Below are 24,158 nucleotides of genomic sequence, written 5' to 3' on the forward strand. Positions count from 1 at the left end.
GAGTGTTCCCAAGTGGGTCATGGACCCCCCCTATGCGGTCGTTCAGTCTGACGTCACTAGCCGTGTCTGGGCCTAAACTCCGCTGCAGGTCCATATATCAAACGATCACTATGGCATTACTGAGAGTTGAAAAACTGTCTAAAGTCTTTAATCTTTAATAAAATGATCAGCGTTCTGCTCTACCAGGTGTAACAATTGAGTTTAACATCCAGGCATCCATGAAAACGGAATTTATGACATATAACGGAGTTAGAAGTTAGCAGGAAGTTAGCTCGCTAGCTTCTATCTAAATACAATATAGCATGTCCTGACTGCGGGGTTTTGGAAACAAATTAAAACGTACAGCTCTGTTATCACTTCCAACATAAATGAAGACAGAAAACTAAACAGCAGTGACGTTTGTAGGGTTACTGAAGTTTGGCTAGCTGGTGTATAATGATGTGCTACGTGACCGCTAGCGACACAGCTATGTTAGCATAATATAAACAAGCTTTTTTTCCACTCGATAAAAGTTAACGTGAGTGTTCTCGGTGATCAGGAACAAATGTAATTGCATGGCAGGATGCTGTAAAAGGACCAAACTTCAGCCAGGAGAACAACTTAGATAATCCATCCACAATACGAGGTTAGTCATTCATATACTGCTGCATGGGCTGGGCTGTAGTTACATCCTAAGGTTTTAAAAACTGAGCTTAAATAAATGATTAGCGGTAATAAAAGCCGAGGGAGGTCAACAGTGATCACTGACTGTTTTAGGAGCTTTTTGAGATCAAATATAAGAAAATGCATAACATTAAACATGTTAACAACACAAAAGCCATATTAAACGCAGACTACTTTAGGCCCGGAAGTAGGATTCGTCACGTCATCACTTAACGACCGGATACACCACCAGCTAGCGGAGAGTCAGAGAGACAATCAGAACAATACTGTCATCCTCTATGTACCAGATTTATCAGAGAAACTCAGGAGAGTTTTCTCCAATCACGACATCCCCGTGTACTTCAGACCCAGCCACACACTCAGACAAAAACTGGTTCATCCCAAAGACAAAACTCCTAAGCACAAACTTAACATCGTAGTGTATGCTGTGCAGTGTGGCGAGGAATGCTCAGACCTCTACATCGGAGAGACCAAACAGCCACTTCATAAACGCATGGCTGAACATAGAAGAGCCACCTCCACTTAATTCAGCAGTTCAGTCCACGTTTTGCTCCAGTCCTCATAAATCTGCTTTAGCTGCATCTAAAGGAAAGTAATACCTGCTCTTTGTAACGAAATGTCTAAGAGACAAATCTCCCCGGAAATTTGTGAAGTCTTGATAGTGATATTTTTCATGTCAAGGAGAAATACTTTGATGCACTCCCATCTGAGCAGTAAAGGAGGAGAAATAAAGGTCGGCCATTTTTGTGGAATTAAAGACACGACATTTATAGAGGAGGATTCACGACTTTGTACAGATACTGTCAGGCAGTTAAGAGTTTTATATTTAGAGATGCGTCTGACTGCTTTTCATCCATGCACAGGTTACATGAAGCTAAAAGCAGTAACAGGAGCCGCCCTTTATCAGGAAATACAAAAATATCACTTTTTCGGTCGTTAGCAGGTTTACTGTCTGCAGCTTAGTATTAGACAGAAACATGTCCATGTGCAGCCTTTCATTTCCACTCTAGTTATGAGTTGCGTATAACAGCTGTACACAACCATTGCCTCACTGGGTGTTGACATATCTGAACACACACTTTCATCCCCGCTTTGTTTTGACTCAAGCTCACTTGACATTAAACAGCGATGACTCAGCGTAACTTTTATCTATCAGTTTGTTCTTTGGAAACAGCTGCCATTATTGAGTTCAATTCAGTATTTGCTTTTTGAGGAGGCTTTCTCAGGTAAACACCCGTGGGCGGGGCTCTGAATGACCACTTTCCTCTACGCAGACGTTCAGCGTTCATGATCTGGGCTCTGCTATTAAAGCAAATCTTACAGCTGGTTCCAGTTAAATCTCCCTGTGAGGAGAAGGACGGTGCACATGCCAGAAAACAAACTAGCTCCAGTGGAGTCCGGTCCACTCGCTTCCAATTGATGTCATATTTTCACTGTTCCATTTCCACTTAAACTGTTTAGCAGCAGCAGGATGCTGGAGTGAGCTTGATTAATGTGAGGCAGATTTATTTAATTGTTTAATTCTGTAAACACAATGGGCGACTGATTCTGTCTCCATTTGTTGCTCTCTGCACATGTGCAGCAGGTAACTGGGTGAAAAGCTACATGTAGCGGAATAGCTGACAACCTGGCGACTGGAAGAAACTGAGCAATACGATTAAGAATTGAGTGCAACCATTGCTTACAACTTGTAAGAAAGTTGTAAGACTCTTTGCTGTCACTTTTTTGGGTGCAAAAATCCTCTTTTCAAACTGTTAAGTTTTTGTGATGCGCTGCTTGTAACAAAGTGCTTAAAGATACCAAGGAACTAAGATTTAAATTGTAAGTCGTCTGTGTAGATACAACATTGGTTGACTTGAGTAAGGCGCCTTTTTATACTTTAGTGAAGTGGGTTAACAAACCCAAAACGAGCAGAATTCTTCTAAAAATGGTCAGGTACAAAGACTGGACTAAACTTGAGTGAAAAAGCAGCCAATGTCCAAAAAAAAATCTTTGAAAGACCTCCACAAAATCTGGATAATTATTGCTCGAGACCCCTTTTAAAAACTGGCAGGAAAGTCTGAGGCCGACTAATGGCCATTTTATAATTGCACCAACAGCTGTCACCGTCTCACCAAGCTTCTGGCTGACTGATGGTCTTGCAGCCCAGTCCAGCCTTGCGCAGGGCTACAGTCTGGTCCCTGACGTCCTTTGACAGCTCTGTGCTCTTGCTCATGATGGTGGCAGGTTGGAAATGAAGAATGTGTGGTTTATATACATAATGAGTTGAGATCAGGAGTATTTGTAATCGCTTGTGTGCCACATAAGCCCGCAGCCAGTCTGTGAAAGCCAGTATTCAGGCTGGGTGATAGGGGATAACATTTCAGTTGATGAGACTACCGTAAAAATTTAAGACTGTTCATTTCTTTGAATGGAAAAAATTCAGCAGGGATTCAAATAATTATTTCCCCAAGTGTGAAAACACAGATATCTGAAAATCAGTTTTGATTAGTCCAGATGAAATTTCTACAAATAGATCAAAACACGATATCTTTAATGAATGTTTCCACACAGCAAATTGTCACTTCCACTAGCTGCTGCTCGCTCCACTGATTAAATGTTAAAGTGTTCAGCACACTTAAGAAGACTTTGGTGTTCTTTGAAGGTTTGAATGCCATGAAACACTAACAGCAGTTAATATCCTCAAACTATGAACTCATGCATCCTGCTCACATGAAAAGACTGAAACAGGAGTTTCAAACGCACTATTGTGTAACCACAGTGCACAAACCTCTGCTGAGAGGAAGGGTCTGTGTTGGCTCTGCAGTCGTTCAGGTGTCTGCCGCTAAACACAGAGGGTCAGGCGCAGAGTCAAGATGAGTCTGGGGGCTCCAACCACTGCAGTGGGATGCCAGGCTGAGTAAATGAAAGGAGTAAATAAGACATTTGTGCCATGCAGAGGCCAAGCTGAACTGGATGACCTGTGACTTGATTAAAGTTGGGGATGGGCCATAATTAAGACCAACAGAGGAGATAAATCTGTGAGTGCATTTTCTCTCATTCAAAAGGCTGTAAGCGGCGTCCGTATATCATCATAAGGGTGGAGTGAGAAGAGCCTTTTTCAGCCTCGGATGGCGCTGCACAAAATCTGCTAAATGTCCTTAAGCAACACTGAGTTGCTGAAGGTGAAAGTGGGGAAAAATTAGGGGGTGTTGCACTGGAAGGAAGCGAGCTTATTGGATCTGTTTGAAGCTGCAAAGTTCTGTCCTACCTGCATTGTTCAACATTCCTTAAAAATTGGACGAAGGGAACATTGGCAATGTAGGCAGTGCTGCTGAATCAGTGGAGTCCTCTCAGGAAGGCCAGATTCTCCCATTCGTCACATTATAACTTAAACTGTCCCAACTTTAAATCACTTTTCCTTGGGTTTAATGCCATGCAAGTCCTGCACTGATACCTGAGGAGTTGTGGGACATGAACCATCAAAGAGCCTGTGGAGGTACATTTACATGCACTCCTCCCCAAAACCAGCAGTGTAGCTATTAATAGGACAGATGCTGAAAGTTGGCTTGAACAGGGAAAAGAGCAACAGCAGAGTTTACCATGAAGAGGGAAAAATTTCTTCTGGTAACTTCTATCATCATAACTTACAATCAGTGCCATAAACTGACCTGAAAAACTCGTATAAATTGTAACTCAGGTTTTTCTTTTATTACTAAATGCCAATTCTCTGCGATTCCTCTCATCCCTGTAGGTTGAGTCGGCGGTACAGGCGATCCATCAGGGCAGACGGGAGCTGCTGGAAGAAGCTTGTCGCTCCTATACCCGCAAACGCAGAGTCCTCATCCCCGAGGACCTGAAGCACATCATCGTGGACGACCAGCACGGCTTGCTCTACTGCTACGTGCCCAAAGTGGCCTGCACCAACTGGAAGCGGGTGCTCATGGTTCTGACGGGCGTTGCCGGGTCCAACAGAGACCCTCTCGCAATCCCTGCCAACGAGGCCCACATCCCCGGAAACCTCCGCACACTTTCTGAGTACTCCACCTCCCAGATCAATCAGCGGCTGCGCTCATACCTGAAGTTCGTCTTCGTGCGCGAGCCCTTTGAGCGGCTGGTGTCTGCGTACCGCAACAAATTCACACGGAGCTACAACACAGCCTTCCATAAACGATACGGCACAAAGATAGTGCGGCAGCACAGGCCGGACCCGCAGCCGGAAGCTCTGGAGAAAGGAAATGACGTCTCCTTTGAGGAGTTTGTCTATTACCTCGTGGACCCAGCCACCCAGCGAGAAGAGCCCTTCAACGAGCACTGGGAGCGGGTGCACTCACTGTGCCACCCCTGCCTCATCCACTATGACGTGGTGGGGAAATACGAGACGCTGGAGCAGGACTCCCGCTACGTGCTGCAGCTGGCCGGGGTGGAGGACCAGGTCAGCTTCCCCGCCTCGTCCAAGAGCACCAGGACTACAGGAGACATGGCTGCCCAGTTCTTCCACAACATCAGCCCTTTTTATCAGAAGAAGCTGTATAATCTCTATCGCATGGACTTCCTGCTCTTCAATTACTCTGTACCAGCCTACCTCAAGTTTAGATGAGGCTGGATTTCACTCGTGCACACAGAAACTAAATTACAGAGCCTGGACACCTGCAGAAGAAGCTTCTCCATGCAAACACTGCAAGTTCTGTTTTAAGAGAAAGAAGAGCAATCCTTATCAGAGCTCCAAAGAAAACTAATTTTATTCTTGAGACCGAACATTGCGATGGAGAACTCTTGAAGGAATCATAAGATCAACATTGATGCCTGAAAAAATAAAACAAAAATTTTAAAAAAGGCAAATCCTCTTGTACTGTAGTTATCGAGCAACTAGATGTTGCTCATTGCTTTTGAATGTGTGAAACAGGGTTGGGCGATATGTTGAAACTGTCCAACCGGGCCACCGTCAGTCCAACTACTGCATTGCTATAATATCTGTTTGCAATCATAAAAGAGATATTTGAGGAAAAGAAGAATCCGCTATTTGGGTTTATGGTTGTAACTCTCTAAGGTGTACGTCATCATACGTGATAGCTCTAACCGTATATTTATGAGCGAGGCAAAACTGGCTTTTCTGTTGTCAGCCAGAATGATTAGTTTCTTTGTTCCCAGTTTTCCAAATCTTGGGAGAAAAATACTCTGATTGCCTGGAGTTGGAGTTAAGGTTAGATTAAGGTCCAATAATGACAATTTAAACCTCAGACGGTTCAACCGGACAAACCAAAGGATCTAAACTAAGCAGTAAGATGAAGTGCGTCCACGCGGTACAAACAGCAGGATAACCTGCTTGCTAATTGATTAGGTTGCCCAACTGTACATGTAGTTTTTGGTCTACTTGTTTAATTTGATTGAATAATATAGATGTTTTTATTCAGTGCCAATCAATTCAACAGCAGCCACTTAAAAATGGCAAAAGTGTTTAGTGTTTTGTGAAATGTTTTCCTATACATGTACAGTATGAATTGAGCTTCGATTTAGTCTAATATGTCTCCATTTAAAAAAAGATTTCTGCTTGTAATTATGCAGAATCACAACCTGAAGCTTTTGGCTTTTGCATGCAGGATGTGAAGAGCGGAAAAAGGGAACGCATCGCCGAAGTGCAAACTGAAAACTGCTGGCTTTTATTGGACAGTAATTTGAATCTAAATTTGAAAATGCTCGTCAGTGTTTAATAGAATAAGCGTTGGCCTGGATATCTGCTGGCACTCCTCAAAGCTCAGAGGAATCATTGGATAGTAGAAAGGTTGATCGCTTCCTGGTCCATTATGTTAGCATAATATGCCCAGCCCCACCCACCAACCAAAAAGGAGCAAGAAAGTGCTTAAAAACCCGGCTTTGGACTATATGCGATATAAACGGATATATTTTTCCGATCACTCAGTCCTAGCATGGAATATTTTTGGCTTCATTTTATTCCGGTTGTGGTCTGCTGTTTTTAAAAGTGTATTTGCACGACAAACGTTATTGTTGCAAGTTCCATAGCATAATGATTAAAGTATTAAATTCATGTTTAGACAGTGAATGTCTCTCAACATGTGTGCCTTTGCTTTTGGGCCTTTTGGGGGGGGGGGGTCAGTTCTAAATGACAACTTTTGTAACTGTGACTTTGTTTACTTTTTCGTACTGTAGGAGGAGACTTCTGTGTGAACTATGATATTGTCTTTATTTATTGTGCCATTTCTGATTCCACAGAGTCAAACCAACCAAAATAGGTAAAGTTTCTCTCACGATTTTCAAATAAAATGCATCTCAGAAAGAACTTGTTAATTCCTTAATAGTTACAAGAATTCTCACTGCAATAATGCAGAATACGCCGGGCACATTTTGCATGTCAATCTTTTATTGAAATGATAAACCATGACTGGATGTGACCTAGAAGTGTTTATAAAGGCAACGGTACTACGAAGTCCAGTCAAGCTCGATGTCAGTGGAAATAGGATTAATTACTGTTTCTGAGTGCTATTTCCAGACTAATGACAAGCTAAAAGTGCATATCAAACAATTGAGAAGGCCCCATACAGAAAAGTGCATACTAAATCATTTGTTCACAAAAACAGCACAAAAACAATCCGTGCCATCAATACACATAGACACGGTTAAATACGACAGGCTATATTCAGTGGCATCGTGCTGCACAACAATAAGAGATCCAGTAGAAATTTGGCAAGAACCAACTGAAGGCTCGTCACGGTTTAAAAGGCACAAATCTACAGAAAATAAGCACGATTAAAATCTAACATTCATCCAGACTGTGCAACGCCTAGTATACATTTACACTCAGTATATATGTTATTGCCTGAATACGATCATTTGCCGTGTAACATTTAGGAGCTGACAACAGTTGTACAGATGTGCCAACAGTTATTACGGTGGTTCTACATTACTCCCACTCGCTGCATCCACTTTGAATGGACTGTGGTTTTGATAATGGCCACAGTGAGCTGGTGAATATGGAGACTAAAGTGCAAAACAACTCCACCCTGTCCACATGTTTATTTATTTTTTCTTCCACCACCTGTTTCCTGTATTCTCTTTTTTTACATGCTGCTTATCTACAGTGGGAATATCTGTGCCTCAGTGCTGGGTGTGAAGAGCTATCAGCAGTAAAAATTGATATAAACTATAGTGCAAAAGTCCCTCATTTCTTTATATTTTGCTAAAATTGGTGCAATGTAGTATGCAATGCAAAAACAGTGTCTGTACGATTGTAACAAGCTTCAAAGCATTTTTGTGATTTTGTTCAGTAGCCCTCACGATTAGTTCTCCAGGCTTTTTGAAGGACACTCAAAGCTCTTCTCTGGATCTTTCTACCTTTTGTTCAGTTCTCTGCCGAGATCACTGCTTCAGTAATGTTGAGGTCCGAGCTCTGGGGAGGCCGATCCATGACTCAGTGCTGCACCGTGTTTTGGGGATCATTGCCATGCAGACAAATGAAGTTGCTGCCAATTAAATGCTTTCCGTGTGGTATTGCATAGTGGATCATGATCTCCAACACCAGTTTCCTCACATTTTTTAACAACACACTGCACACCATGGCAAGAGATGCCAGGTTTTCAGATAATACCTAATATAAGTCGGTGTTAATTGGCTTAACAGACAAAGTATTCCTCTGAAAATGGTCCGGTACAAGCACTGGACTGAAAATGGGTGAAAACTCAGCCAATGTCCAAAGAAAAACTTTGAAAGACCTTCTGAAAACCCGGAGAACTGTTGTTCAAGACCTTCTCTTGAATGGGGGAGGGGAAGCAACATATAATGAAAGGATGGGGAGACTCGAGATTATTGCACAGTAGTGTATGTTGTGAATAAATTATAACCACACAATGAATGATTTACTTTTCACAAAATAAAATCTGTTGTGATTGTTATGTCTGCTTTTTTACAAAACAACAAGGGTCACACAAACTTGGTGGGGAAAAATTCAGGAACTATGTGGGACTTTGTTCATCAAGACTTCCTTTATCATTTCCTATCTAGGATGTTTTTAGGGATTCGTTTTTTTCCCAAAATTGCAAAAGTAGCAAAACCTATTTGGACCTTACAATGAATGTGACACAGCCTATGAAATGTATGCTAGTCTAACCAACACTATCAGATATTTTTGCTTTCCATCACAGTAACAGCCTGTTTTTGCTGCAGTTATGAAACTAAAATAATGAGAACTGTGTACTTTTTCATTACCAACAAAACAGAACAATAGCTATTAGCATGTTTGGACAACAGGCTGAACCAAATTATTACCTGCTGTTTCTTTGTCACCTCAAGTAACCCAGCTAAGTAGATACTCGTTCGTGTAGCATTCTTTTACATGTAAACTGCTCTTTCTGTCGCTTCAGGCTGAAGGTGAAGCTCTGTACTTCATTAGGGGGAATACAAAAACGTGTAAGATCACAGTAGGAAACAATGGCAGCAAAGCAGGGAATTAGTTTCATTTACAGGCTATTTACTAGCTATTGTTTCACTAATGTAACATCTCCCAGCTGATTACTTTGGTAAATAATCATCAGGAGGTATTAGGGAAGTGCTCAGCTCATTAGTGCTCAGCTTCTTCCTTATTCATTCCTCAGTTGTTCTTTAGCAAATATTTCAGTCCCTTGGATGTCTCCTCACTCTGCTGTTTCTTGAGCATAAACAGTTAAATTTTAATAAGCTAGCATTGTATTCTTTCTTGCAAAATACTATCTAACAAACAAAGTCCTCCAAGCTGTCTTTATCACAGTGCAACAAACTGGTGACTACGTTTAAGCACTAATATACTTCAGCTTTGAGTTTCTGGTGAATTATTTATGAGATAGATTGGAATACACCATTAGAGTTAAACTAGTAACCAATAATCCTACTAACAGGTGGACTAGAGACCAAAACAGTACACCAGACATTACCTGCTCCAGCTTTGGGCCGGCTGTAATTTACACAGATCCGACAGTGTGGCTGGTGTGTTTATTCTCCCCTACATGCTAATGTACCAGCTGTCTGTTACAGACCACTCAGCCTCCGTCTGACCTCATCAGAAACTTCACAAAGACAATTCAATGGCAGCTGGACAAATACTGCCTACAGATTGCTTTGTATGTAACTGTAAGGCTTGACAGTCTGTCTGAACACAAATATCCCTTTTGTACCAGTGTGGTCCCAATGCAAGTCTCCAATCTAGAGCTAAAACAGACTTTGATTGGTGCCAGAAGGCTGGTACTACCAAATTGCTGGGCCCAAAGATGAAACCACTGAATTGGTGGTTACAGGCTAGACTACAACATGAAATTCACCACTGATTGGTAGATGCAGCCTAAAGACTGTGTTCGTGGAAAAGAGGTAACAGCTGTGCTGTTTCATGGTCAACAGAAATGTAGAGCAGATCTTAAAGTTTAACGAATTATGAGGAGAGAATCAGAAATCTAATGAGTGAAACTGTGCCCTCGTACTAAATATGTTTCCTTAGCTAAAATTCCATTCTTCTTTTCATGATAATGAGTGTAGAAATAACACCATCTGTCCTCTCGTTCCTTCTTTTCAGTTCGTTTTGGCGTCTTGCACACAGGGAACAGTGCATTCAGGATGTGCAGGACTATGTTTTTGTATCAAAGTCCAGTTTGAGTAGAGCTGATCATCACAATCAGCCTGAAGCTCAGAGCCAAGAAGCCAGTACCCAGCAGGTCACCGAGAGCTGTCAGGTAGGGGATGGAGAAGTTGTCTGGATCCAGGCCCCTGCTCCACAGCCAGCGCACCATCAGGCTGGCCACATAGAGCAAAATCCCCACCTGCATAGTGACAGCAGTCGCACATGTTTCAAGGATGAAGACTCTTTGTTTCTTTTTAAAGTACACAGTTGTTTTGAAAATGAAAACCTTTAAGAGGATCTCTGACCTGAAGCAGAGCTGCAAGCAGGAAGCACATGATGAACATTGGCGTCATGGCAGTGTGACCTCCCTGCAGGAGGTGGATGGTGTACAGGAAGAGGAGGTGACCTGGGACCACAAGGCTGACCAGGACTCTGGCTGATTTGGAGTTCACATCTGAATAAACATGGAAAGAAAGTCATAAGCGACTGTTCAATAGGTGCACATTAAAAGCCTATTCCCATGTCTCTCTGGCTGATAGTTAGTCGACTGACTTTTGAACCATAACCAAGCAAACATGGCTGAAACTCAACTCACATGTAAATAGTGTATTTGTTCAGTATCTAACCTGAAGAGAAGAAGGTAGCACAGGGTCCAGGACACTTCTCACTCATGTTGAACGGAAGAGCTCCGGGAACACTCCAGTAGTGGAGGTAAGTAGACATCCTGCTGGCCTGGATGGCCACCAGATTTCCCCCTACACCTGTGTGGATATGAACAAGTCCTGAGCATAGCTGATCGTGTTTGACATTTTAATAAAAGCAGCAATAACAGGACAAAAAGCACAACTGCTTTCCAAGATTCCACTGAAAACACCAAAGAAAGGGTGGTGTTGCTGATGACAGGAAAGCACTGCTCATTCAAAGTGACTTTGTAACCACTGCGTTGCGTTTTATTTATGTGTTAATATGGCTGTATTACTGTGGTATTTGCAAACATGCATATATCATAGAGTGCATTACAGTCATCACTTGTTAAGCCACTGTTCCCTTTTCATCTAAGAGTCACACGAGAGGCTGAGCAGGCACTGGAGAGTTAACAGAGTTATCTTGGAAAAATAACTCACCGTCCAACAACTAATTTTGCTAGGAATCTATTCAGCAGTTATTCCTACAGCAGGGTCTCCCGGGGGCTTTCTTCTCTGAATGTCTGGAAAAGGCATACTCATTGTTGTGCCATATTATTCCCAATGCGGCTCACCCCTTGGGCTGATGTCATTAAAAACAAAACCTCCAGGATTTGCTGAGCTTTGGAGCACATGGCTCATTTGAACAAAAAAATGGAGGAGTGTTTCTGGTCAGCAAGGCTGCAGAGGAGAGCTCTGAATTGGAATGCAAATGCACTTCCTGTACTGGGATGGCAATACATGCAGGAGTGTTGGGTAGCACTGAGGTTGGCAGGGATGCTGCGGAAATGAGAGCCAGTGAATGCATAGTTGGCATTCTGATCAGGCTTGTGGTTTATGTAAAGACCATTGTTATTCCTCTCTACTTAGTATGCCGCTTTGTGGACAGCAGGCTGGCCACAAAGCAAAGATCTAGCCCACTTTGACAGGAAGGAGACTCCTCGAAATCAGCAGCACATTAATGTCTCATGATTGAGTAAGCCCTCAGATTTGAAGCCCTTTAAAAGCAAGGCTCAGCTTGCTTACCGCCTCGCTGTCAGGGTGTGGACACAGCAGGACTTATAAATGATGGGATTAACTGCTGGGCTCTTGCAGGCTTCAACAATTTCCACATGACATCAGTTGGCTTGATGTTTTGGGTTTTTTTTTATTGATAGCAATTAAGCTAACTATGAACTATTCTTCAAAGCTGAGGGCAGATGAAAATACCATAAACCTACATTCCTGCTCTCCATTCTCCTTCAGAAAACATGCCAGCTTTATTTATTTATTTATTTTTAAACACACATAGAAGATATGCCACTAATTGTTTCACCATAATCAAACAGATATCCCTGAAATGTCTCAACAATCATTAGATGGATAATGCGTCCCTAATGAGATTTGAAACATGATAAACAAGCATGCTGATGTTGCCACTGAACTGCTGCAGACGCGTTTATGAGTGTGGTTATTTTACTTAATGGAGCAGGATTTAGAATCAGGCTGAGTCAGTTACACCATTTTACAAAATTAGGCAGCATGCAAAACACACAATAACATTAGTGCTGTTGCATTTACCTCCCACTGTGGGGAAATAATTATTTGATCCTCTGCTGAATATAAAAGTTTGCTCACTTCCAAAGAAACAAGCAGTTTTGCATTTTTATGGTGAAAGACAGAATATCAACCAAAAATCCAGGAAAGACACATTACATAAAAGTAATAAAAGAAGGCTTGGGAGAAAGTGCTGTGGTCGAAATCGAGCTCGAACAACATCCCCACAGTAAAGCACGGAGGTGGAAACATTATGTTTTGGGCTGTTTTTGATCTACGTGTACAGGATGACTTTTCAGCAGGAATCCAGGGGTCATGTACTGTAAAATATTAGATGAGAACCTCCTTCTCTCAGCCAGAACATTGGATGGGTCTTTCTGCACAACAATGGCCCATGAAAACACCAAGGCAACACAAAGAGTGGCTAAAGCAGAAGCTCATTAAGGTTAATGAGAAATCAGTCGTATAGAAGGGGACTGAAGCTTCGGGTTACCAGTTTATAAAGCACCCGGTCACAAAAACAGTGGGCTCAATGCCCTGTACTTGCCAGTAATGTCATGAAACGCCGTGTGGCAGGAAGGAGATGAGGACTCAAAGTGCAGGACTCACAGACTCAAGAGATGAACTCAAAACCACAGCTTTATTTGCTGGTCACAGAAAAACAGCCATACAAAGTAAACTAAACTGGAAAACAACAAACTAAAATTCACAGGGAGATCCACACAGCGTGAGGAACAACACAACACTGACTCAGAGAAACACCGGGTTTAAATACACTGGGAAAGTAACGAGGGGAATGAGACACAGAAGGAGGACACAGCTGGGAGAAATCAGGACTGACGAGACAAGCAAAGCAAGACGCATTCACATAAGACACGGACCTTCAAAGTATAACAGGAAGTATCACACAGAGACGCGAACTTGACACAGTGGAGACAGCAACTAAGAAACACAGAGACATAAACCATAAGGCAGAGGACTCTAAGAACTGAAAGACACAGAGGGAAACTCAAACATGCAGACACAGACTTACACAGAACAGAGGGGACACAGAGAAACATGAAGGGCAAGGGATCGAAACTAGAAACCATAGAATAACTCACACCAAGTACAATAACACAAAAATCACAAAGAACTAAACATGCTGGGTCAGGAGACCCAGGACCCTGACAAGTAAGGGCTTTTCCACCAAGTACTAAGTCATGTTTTGCTTGGGTATTAAATAATTATTTCACTCAATGAAATCCAAATCAATTCATAACTTTTATTTATTTTTGTTTCTGGATTTTTGTTCGGTGTTCTGTCTCACTCCATTAAAATTAAAGCTTTCTCTCAAAATTTCAAAAATACCAGTGGATAATTTGCTTATGTATTTAAAGTGTTAATAAATGCTGCATAATAAGGTTTAAAATGTGCATTTCAAACCTTATTATCCCTCACTTATTAACTGTTTGCATGAATGCTCTGCAGGGGAAATTAAGAAGAAACGGATAAATGTCATTTTTTTTCTGCACATATCTGCACTGGCTGGTTCTTCTTTTACTCACCATTGATGACTGGAGTAAACACTGCCATACCCTCAAAGTTTGGATTGCTCACAGTTTTATCCAGAATCAAACCACCAATACTGGGGAAGAAGAAAAGACACGATACATGTGAGTTGCACCTATTGCACTCCTACACTGAAAAGGAAGTGACACAGTGATCTGTGACAGGTCGCCTCACCTGCTGATGGACATGGCCAAAATGACTGGTTGCCAGCCTGACTTTAGGACCTCTCTGATTTGAGGAGAGCGACTAGCAATAATGACCCACACAGGGACGAGGAACAGGAAGAAACCACACACCACAGAGGGCAGGTACCATATGTCTGCAGAGTAACATTGTAGAGAATAAATCTTTCAAAAATATTCCACAAACTCTTCATGTACTAAAAAAAAAAAAAGATTGCTTCTCTTTATCTTTGAGTCTTTTTTGAGAGGGAGCAGGGATTGGTGAAAGAGCAGACTGTCAGAATGTCTGGCATCTACTTCTGCTGTAAGCATAAAAACTAAAGAATAAGAGATGGGATCTGCTGCCCTCTCCTGGCTGAAACACTTTGCTAATAACTGGCTGTAATGACTTAGTTAACCTGCTTTAACGACTGCTTTATATCACAAAAAATGCTCTAATTGTAGCTGCGATCTTGTTTCTTTAAACGTACAGAATATTGAGACATACTGTGTACTGAAATGGTGCTTTTATAATGTTATATATGACCTCTGACCTCTGTAAAGGAAGAAGAGACTGCTGACCCCAGCGAGCAAAGACAGAGTGATGAGGTCTCCCAGGCTGGCAGCGATGGGCGTGGCCACGTTATCTGGGTTGATGCCCACCTTCCTGGAGCCGATGATCACTGCCACCATCACTAACCCTGAAACCAAACACAGCATACCAGAGATGAATTCCTCCATGTTGTGTTCTACATTGTTTCTTCCTCCAGAGCAACGAGGTCCTTTGTCTGACCTAGAGACAGTGCGGCAATGAAAGCAGTGGTGACACTGCTGGCACACAGGGCAGCAGCCTGGGTAACATCCACTCTCCCTTTGGTCAGACCTCCAAGACCTACTGCTGCAACTGCTGCCAGGAAACCAACCACTGTGGCCTGAGCCTGAGGAAGAAGGACAGAGCAAAGACAAGGAAACAAAGCAATGAAAGAGCAAGTTTGATTTCAGACATTTTATTCTTTTAACTAAAATCTCACCAAATGTGCCCTGTGAGAGTAACAAAAATGCTTAAAGATTCTGATTCTATTTCCATATTTTCCTTCTTCGAATCTACTACAATAGCTCTGCATGACTTCCTTGTAAAAAATAACCTTGCTTAACCTTATACAAGGCCTTTGAGCAGCCCTGTGTTCTATCAGATGAGGAGATTTTCTAGCTCCTCTCCCTTTAAGCCAACTCTCATCTGATTGGTGCCCACAGATATTTTTGCACATGTTTTTATAATACAGTTATATGTTTCGAGCTGAAATGTTCCTGTTAAGGATCCCCCCTCTGTCATACTATATCAAATACAACTTCGTACCTACCCTGATCATTTTTAACACATATAAGGGAGAAAATAAGGAACAGCATCCTATAACATTTTCTCCATAACAGTTAAAAGATAGATTAATTTGTATTCCATATTTTATTAGGCATGTTTATAAATCCTAGTATTAAACTCTGTGGTAGCAATAAATATATCAGTGTCAGGACCACTTTGTGCCTGCTTTTTCCATCTGCAATAACTCATATTGTACAGTATGGGGACTCCCTGTTCCTTTCACAGGCACTTATGAAAGGCTGAGTGTAAGGTGAGGAAGAGGGCGATACCATGCCGACCTCACAGAACAGTGGAGGCATCACTGACATGACATTAAGTGAGAAATACAGTGAACAGTGTGAATTGGAGGAGCTCTGGGGAAGGGAAGTGGGTTGCAAAGCAGCTTGCAGAAACAGGAGTGCCTGTCTAGAGGCTGAAGCAGCTGAAATTGTGCACCTATGTGAAATTTGCCACCAGGTTGCATACAGGGGCATCAGCTGAAGCACTGACTTTACATTTCACAGTATCCTTCCATGAAATATATGAAATGCTAAATACTTTGAAGAGTGCTGGTTAAATATCTTCATGCCGCTCGCACTGTGTACACTGCAGAGTGTATTTTCATAAGCAGACACTGAATTAAACCAGTTTTGGGATTTTGTGCTTCAATATCTGATCTGATCTCCCATTTTTTAATCATCCCCGACTGTTATCATGTGTGGTTAATTGGCTGAGCTACATTAGCGTCTTGAAAGGGAGGACGATCTAATCACCCCAGCAAAGCTTTTTGAGTTTAAGCGGATTGTCACGAAGCCAGCAGCGAACCAGCGAAGTGATGGAGTGTGTTTTTAATGGGATGAAGAGTGCGTTGTGCTGCGGTGTCACCTGAATGAGAGCCAGATTACAGAACACCATCCTCCACTGCTGCTGGGCCTCATCCATCTGCCCTGTGTTGGCCTGTGGGCACAAACAGGTTTACGTAATCATATTGCTCCATCGCACAGTCTCGAGTGTGAATGTGTAAAATCAATGCTCACTGGCAGACAAGATTATTTATTAGTACAGTCTAAATCCTGGAAAGATTTGATAAAGAAAATCACATGTGTTGATTGTCAATTCTTGTTCAATGATGCTGTATCAATGTCAGTTTATCATGTAATGTTTTAAAGGTATATTTGTGTTAAAAGACTAGGTGTGTGAGTGTGTTTCCACCCACTGCTGTTGACAGTCTGGATGCCAGTGTCATTTCCAGATTCCCCTTCAGACCCACGAGGGCTGGCACCAAGATAAACACCTCGGAGATCTCCTTGAACACCTCCCAGTGCTAAAATAAACAAAACAAAAAAACGGCACAGTAAAGCTACTGTTTGCTAAAACACAGTTGGCCCCTTATTTTTTAAACTGGTCACTCTCTCTTTCCTTTCACCACTTTTATAGGTGAAAAACACAGCAAGTGATCTCCTGGAGCTTTGTTGAGGACATGCCGGTTCTATCTGATCAAATCACTCATACACACTCCAGATTTGTGGTCTAATAAATACTAGGACTGCAGTGGGTGAGTGGTCACTGTGTTCTTATCTAATCACATTCTTTGTGGTCAGATAAGCATCAGTGCTTTCATATGAAGAAAGCAGCAACATTAATAATTTCCAGGGGTTGATGGATTATTTTTGGCAGTGGGAGAGCTGACTACCTCAGAGTAAGACCCCTGCATTTTCATAAATATGGACACGCTCAAACCAAGTTTAACTTCTGGTTTAATTAATGTTTACAACATTAGTCCAAAGGATTTTCTCCCAAGCTAATTGACACAACCTTTAACAAAGGTTTGTTATGGTGTTTAGCTAAAACAGGCAGCCAGAACATTGACAGTACTCTGCAGCATTTTGCATCATACAGCTACACTATCAACATGCTGGTAAAACAGTCGAACTTGTCTGTGTTAGTATATTACTCCGGATTTTGGATTTATGGGTTTAGGCTGTGTATGAATATTTAGGAATGGGTGTATGATTTATCTCATAGTAAATTTAGAACAGCATGTATCCAACTGCAGCAGCACCAGACGTCACGGTCTGTTCAGTCTTTCAGTAGCAGCAGCAACTCAGAGACTAAACTGGATGTGAAGACTCCTCATTTATTTAAACAGAACAATGGTTCAGTCCACTTAAAAGCTTACTTCATTTTAAAAGTGTAAAAGTATGTAATATGCTTCAAATGTTCGTTTTTTGTATCTTTCATTTAGTCTTAAAAAAAAAAGCTAGCAAGTAAAGTGTTGCCTGTAAGACGGCCATCGCTGTTACACGTGACCAAGTGACATCATTCATTAGTTTTGGACTTTGGATTTGAATATTGTGGCCTCAACTTTAACATATTGGCTGCCACTTTATTTCTGTTTTGTGGAGCAAGAAATAACCATAGTTGTGTGAGAGGGTGGAGTACAAATTACCAGCTAAGGTTAGCTAGTAGCTATATATATATATATATATATATATATATATATATATATACATATATATATATATATATATATATATATATATATATATATATATATATATATAATACATTAGAGCGTTACCTAGCCTGAAATGTCCACTAGCAATCAATAATCAGCTTCCTTTGTGGACACAGCGTTAGGTGTACAGATATCTGCTAATAAATAAAACTGAATCCTTAATGGAAGACGGCTGATCTTCATATTTCAGCCTACCACTAACATTTGTTCCTATTATTTCTGTACATCTTGGTTTGATTGCAAAGCATACATAGGGAATGACATAATCACCTCTTTCATCCTCACTACTGACCATTCAAGGTTACATTAAACACTGTCACTATAAAACCTGTTTTACAATCATACCTAATTAGAAATTAGTGTATACAATTTAACACATTGAAAATAATTAGTTTCCATACTTGCACAACATCCATGACTATTCCTGCTGCCACCATTCCCAGACCAGACACCAGGTAAGGCAGCAGGATTTGGGCTGCAATGATCCATGAGTTCTCTGGCAGGAAGCTGCGGGCTGAGCGGGTTAGTTTGCACTTGAAGCCCCTCAGCTTCTTCCCCTGGAAACGAAACTCCAGAGCCAGATGGGTCACCACCATGGCTGATCCCTGTTAACCCATCCCTGCCTCGAGCTGAAGTGTTTCTAGCGAGGAGTGTCCACAAACTCAGCTTTCGAGCTGAATCCGTGAAGGCTAGTTTGAAAAGAATGTAACGATCCACTTAGAGTAAGAAGTTGCAACCAGGACAGAGAAGATTTCCTTTTTCCAGACTGTTAAATTCTTGTGACAAAAATCCAGGCTTGCCGTTAAGTCACAGGTGATGAAAAACAATGCTTAAAGAAGAAGTAAACAGTGCTTTGCCCTTCACCTGTCACTCCAGGACTGGCAGGGCAGCAACACAAAGTGCTTTTGCAAATGGTGGACTAGCCAGAGGAATGGAAACTTTCATCTACTTGAATGGACCACTCACACAATCACACAATCACACACACAGGAACACTTGACAGCAGGTCTGCCAGGCCTCTTCTGACACTGTGCTACTGACAGACCATCACACACACGCACACACAGACACACACACACTCTCCAGCCACACACATGCCCCCTGTCTTTCTCTCCTCACGCCTCACTCTTCAGCAGCCGGGCGGCTGAGGCGGAGCGCTGGAATCCCGGCCTCTCACGGGGCCTGAAGAAGGTCCAGGTCCTGTGAGACAAGGACATCCAGAAGGCCAGCAGCTTCTTCTCAGCCCTACTGTGCTGCCACTCCTTCTCCCTCTCTATCTCCTCGCTGCCGTGCTGTTGCTCTGTGTGAGCCTCACTGCTTTGGAGCACCTTCTTCATTTTAATCTGTGGGACGCCGCGGTGTCGGCCTAGGCTGCGCTGATGGACGGTCTGACGTCTGAGGCTTGTCTGAGGAGGCAGGGTGATTGTTGTTGTTCTTCTGGTAGGGCTCCCCTCGTCTTCCAGGTGGATCGATGAGTCGTGACGTTTTCTGTGATGGTGGCAGTCACAGAAAAAGTGCACACGAGTGTGTGTGCAGGCGTGATGATCAGAAAGATGTCTGAGTAGAAGCAGAAGTGACCAGGCTGTATCAGGACTCTTCTCTCCTCCTGGTCTGTTTTCAGATCAGTTCAGAGGAGACTGCAGATGTGCTCTCCCCCTCTTTGATAGCTCCTCCTTCTCCTCACACTCTGAGTGGGTGACGCACTCAGAGCAGCAGGTGCTGTACCTGTCACAGACACGTGGTGCTGCTGCTGCCTGCGGAGGATGCAGTGTATCCTCTTTGACTGGAGGAAGCACACACGCTGCCACTAACTGATATTTACAGTCTGTCAGAGATCATTACGTCACACCTTCTTATGTCATTTGCTCTTCTGTGTTACACAAAGTAATCATTAGCGATGCATGGCACAGCAATAATAATCTGCTGTTTCTTCATGTGGATAAACTGCTGCTTTAGGTGGAACAGAAAGATGGAAATAGGGCAAGTTCTGCAACTTTGTGTTTAAAAAGAGCATTTTTTCCTCCCCTCTGGTCAAACTACAGTAAACATATTAAAATAATGTAAAACAGGAGAGCAGATGAAGCAGACTGCTTGGTAAACGACATTGTCTCAGACACACGTACATGAAGACAGTGACTCAGCTGAAAAGTGTCCTTGAGACATGACTTGGTGCTCCACTCTCTACAGCTCCCCCTTCTGACTTCTTCCTGTACTTTGAACAGTGAAGCAACAGCTGCTAAACACTGAGCTGTAACTAAATTAATCTTCTTGAGCATTGCTTTTTGGCATCTCAGATCACCTCACATCTCTCTGTTTCACTAACGCACCAGCAAAACACCAAAAGGCTTTTCTAGATCCCGGAGCTCATATTACATTTCAAATAAATCTCAAAAGGGCCTGTTGCCAAACGAAGAGGCAGCTTCAGTCCACATTTCAATGTCACTGCACCTCTTCCTCTCAAAGTTTGGTAGTAAATTTTATGTAATAAAAAGGAAACAGGTCCTGCTTTCAGTAGGAAAACAGTATCTGTCCCATAAAAGTTAGAAACACTGAGGACTCTGGCTGGATGCTAGATTCACTTTTAAAACCAACGTGGAACATCTATCAAAAAGTTAAAGACATGTATCTCACTCGTCATACAATCCACTGGATTATGGTAATACTGCGTATATGCATGCCCAGAAGCATGCTGATTATGTGTATCACTGTGCATTGAGTGCTTTAGTGTGTGTTTCTTTCCAATCATTGTATCTTCTATGAATAAGGCAGATGTTCTCTTTAGTGAAGACAAGAGAGAGCATTGTATGACATTCATTCACAAGCCTGTAATTGTTATCTCTGCTCTCTGATTACATATAAAGATATCACTCACAGTGTGTAGCCACAGCACATTGTAACATTAGCAGCAGGGCTTAGCCATAGTATAATGTCCCCGATATAAATTTCTAGGCGGTATAAAAATCATACTGCAATGTCGTTGCTATAGCAACACAATACTTTACATTTTGACCTTTTTGCTAAAAGGTTAGCAAAAAATAAGTAAAGAAAATAAAAAGCATGAATTCTGACTTGTAATAAATATAACATTTCTGTAACCAAATTAGAATTCATTATAGGTTTTTAATTATTATTGAAAGCTTCAGGTTTCTACAGTACGAAGGAGTATCAGGACCACGTTAAGGAAAAAAATCGATCATTTTGAGAAAAAGGACAAAATGTTGAGAAAAAAGTTGAAATGTAGAGATTATAGTTGTTGTTTGAAAACAAAGTGCCACAGTTGCTATTCCTCGGAGTCAGCGAAATCATACTTCAGAATCAGTTTTAGTAACGAGGAAGGAAATGATTTCCCTTTAAGTACATAAACATATTGTGGTGATCAGTATAAGTGCTGTGAAATGATTTAGCAGAAAGAAAAACACACAAACTCACAAGAGCGGATTCATACAAAATAAAATGACTGGCAATGGACAGATACACCCTCGTGCAGTAAAGAGGATGTATGTTGTGTCACAAATTCATCTAAACAAGGTATTTTGTAGAGGGTACAGCAAACGTAGCAGTTTGTCTTGACACAACAATGGTAATCTCCACATGCTGACTTTTCTCTAAATAGATTTTCCACTTTAATTTTGACTTTATTCTTAAACTGATCAACAATATTTTCTTCTTAATGTGGCCCTAATACTCTGTTGTACTACAGATTTACAATATAACAGGAAAATGTGAAAGTTGTTTAAGAGGCCTAACCCTGCCTAATGGTTTTTTATCCATTTACACAACTGCAAAGTCTGCCAGTGTTTCTCCTTCCATTTTCATTTACAGTCTAGCCTTGTTTCAGTTGTCCCATAGTCACTTGTTGGTGTGTTCATGGGTAATTGCAAATTGCTTTCAAACCTTATTTACTTCCCATAGGTCAAGGCCACTTCATAGTTGGTCATGGTGACCTCCAAATCTATCATGAGCTCACAGCTCAGCTACTTCACCTGAGATAAGCTTGGACACGTCACAGTGTAGTTCAGATTGCTTACCAAGTTTTTGTCAGAATTTTTTAAAACGTAATTTTAAAGATAGGTGTGATGATACTTAATAACCTTGTTGTGATCATATCATTCAAAGATTTGGGAAAACACACAAGAGCAATAAGCCCAACTGTTTTATTCTAACTTCAGTCATACAAACCTAAGAAACTTGCTAAAAATCACCAATCATTTCAGTGCAGATCACACCTGCTAGTTCAGACCTGCAGTGAAGTGAGGAACATAAACAATACTTTCTACTGACTTTTTGGGTGAGGAGAATGAATTCTGTGCTTTATCAGACTGTACTAGACCTGCAGCTACCCTGTACAGAACAACACTGTCATAGTTCTTTGATTCAGCAGCTGGTGTGTTACTGACCTGCACACAGTCTAGCAGCATACCAGCCGTCACCATGCCCAGCCCTGCCAGCAGGTATGAAGGCAGCACCTGAAGGCAGATCACCCTTGATGACTCTCTGCAGGAAATGTGAAGCTTTGGCTCCTCCATCTTTTCATGACAGGGCAGCTATACAGCTTCTAAGATTGATGTTTGTTCTGCAAAGCTGCCAATGATCAGTGCTCACACAATCCAAACTGCTGCCAACCAGAAGAGCCCAAAGCTGTTTGAACTTCAATCGGTCAACCTGTCCTCCACACTTCTCTGTGATAAACGCAGGTATCTGTGCTAACGTGTGTTCAGTTGTTCTGTCTAGCAGAAAAACACATGATTTGTTCCTGTTTCTTTGGTTTAATCTATGAAAAAATGCCATTGATAACATAGTTTGACAGTTGTAAAATAGTATTTTTGAAACAACAAATTGTTTACCAAAGAGCTACTAACCAAAATTTATAAGAGTCAACATGCTTTGCAGTATGTATGCAAGCAATTTTGCACAAACTGGACAAGTGGAAGACTAAAAGAACATGTGACAGGCCCGACAAACTATCTACAGCAGAAGAACAGTAGCAAGTCATAAGAAACTGGAAAAAAAATTCAGCAAAGACCCGAGACAGTACATGCGTGATGCATCTCACCTTTCACCTGATCCATCTAATTTTTGCTCAGTCCTCATCAGAAATGATCTGCGGGGTCTTAAGTAGTCATACGTAAGAATGGCAAATGGGGAGAAAAGACTGATCGATGCCTAATTACACAAGAACTGGACTGAAAATTGGTGCCAACCAGTCTGATGGAGTGATTAGTCCAAATATAAAAGTTCTGGTTGGAGTTATTGTCAAAATTGAGAAAATTATAAATGCGAGTACCAAGATATCTGGAAACTGTCAGATTGACAGGGATTTTATTTTTCAGCATAACAGGGATCCCAAACAAATGGTCAAAGAAAAAGCATACGTGGATAGACAAACACAGAGTGGACCACTGAAAGTCACGCATTGGCCTCCCAGAGCCAAGAACTATTGTGGGATCATCTTGACAAAGAAAGGAACAAAAGGCAGTCAACATCCAAAGAAGAGCTTTGAATGTTCTTCCAGAAGCCTGGAGAATTATTCCTGAAGACTACTTCAAGAAAGCACAAAAAGAGAAGTTCAGTCTGTATTGAACAATAAAATGAAGGACTGTCGTTTGCCTAGCTAAATGTAATAACAAGAGGGGTGGCAAAAGCTATTTTCACAGTACTGTAATACAACTTTTAACTACTAGCTCTAATGCCATCATCATCTCTCCTTTTAAGTCTGCCAATGGATCTGTCCATCTTCATACATAAATATATGTAATATGTTGGAGTTCAATGTACCAATGGCTAGCTGGTGCTGCTTAATTCATTACCATGCTATGTCTGATATAAGCCTATTTTCTCACATAACAAAAAACAAACAACCTTAATAAATAAGTATCGTCTGCAGCCCCCGTGACCCCTACCAGGTTTGCAGGGGGGCTGCAGCCTATCTCAGCTATCACAGGGCGAGAGGTGGGGTACACCCTGGACAGGTGGCCAGTCTATTGCAGTAAGGTTACCCAAAACTAAAAAAATAGTCCTTTTTCAAGAAAACAAAAATGTATTACCAATTTAAAACTGTTCTGCAGCAATGAAGGTTGATCAAGTCTTGAAATCTGGTGCTACTAATTCCTAC

At 41.7% G+C, this 24,158-nt stretch overlaps 2 protein-coding genes across 3 annotated transcripts in view; one reads left to right on the forward strand and one right to left on the reverse strand.

Moving 5' to 3' along the window:
- Positions 1–8,546, forward strand: part of chst13 (carbohydrate (chondroitin 4) sulfotransferase 13) — a 26,410-nt gene extending 17,864 nt beyond the window's left edge. The window contains exon 3 of the mRNA XM_085272986.1: positions 4,397–8,546. Coding sequence (XP_085129112.1) covers positions 4,397–5,242 — 846 coding nt within the window. The 3' untranslated portion in view covers positions 5,243–8,546. The remainder of the gene's footprint in view (positions 1–4,396) is intronic.
- Positions 7,002–22,573, reverse strand: LOC146573682 (solute carrier family 41 member 1-like). Of its 2 annotated transcripts, none has more exons than XM_085272985.1 (10): positions 22,444–22,573; positions 16,745–16,852; positions 16,414–16,485; positions 14,965–15,109; positions 14,726–14,872; positions 14,185–14,329; positions 14,007–14,086; positions 10,867–11,001; positions 10,546–10,694; positions 7,002–10,439 (listed from the first exon to the last, which is right to left on the reverse strand). In XM_085272985.1, exons 1-10 carry the CDS (start codon positions 22,570–22,572, stop codon positions 10,260–10,262), a joined length of 1,290 nt encoding a protein of 429 aa, XP_085129111.1. In that variant the 5' UTR covers position 22,573; the 3' UTR covers positions 7,002–10,259. The 2 variants fall into 2 exon arrangements, with proteins under 2 accessions (XP_085129111.1, XP_085129110.1); XM_085272984.1 differs by lacking the exon at positions 22,444–22,573 and adding an exon at positions 18,448–19,670.
- Positions 22,574–24,158: the final 1,585 nt, after the last annotated feature.

Source organism: Mchenga conophoros, linkage group LG5 (assembly GCF_057382185.1).
Source record: "Mchenga conophoros isolate Kocher_MC1m ecotype Shallow Benthic linkage group LG5, M_conophoros_male_GT1.1, whole genome shotgun sequence".
Lineage (NCBI taxonomy): Eukaryota > Metazoa > Chordata > Actinopteri > Cichliformes > Cichlidae > Mchenga > Mchenga conophoros.

Excerpts from the sequence above, each read along its gene's own strand:
- LOC146573682 (XM_085272984.1), bottom strand. The coding sequence starts at position 18,642 with ATGGTGGTGACCCATCTGGCTCTGGAGTTTCGTTTCCAGGGGAAGAAG. Across the intron at positions 15,110-16,413 it reads GTAATCTGGCTCTCATTCAG|GCTCAGGCCACAGTGGTTGG; the intron begins GTGACACCGCAG and ends CTTCTTCCTCAG. Across the intron at positions 10,440-10,545 it reads TGCTTGCAGCTCTGCTTCAG|GTGGGGATTTTGCTCTATGT; the intron begins GTCAGAGATCCT and ends GTCACTATGCAG.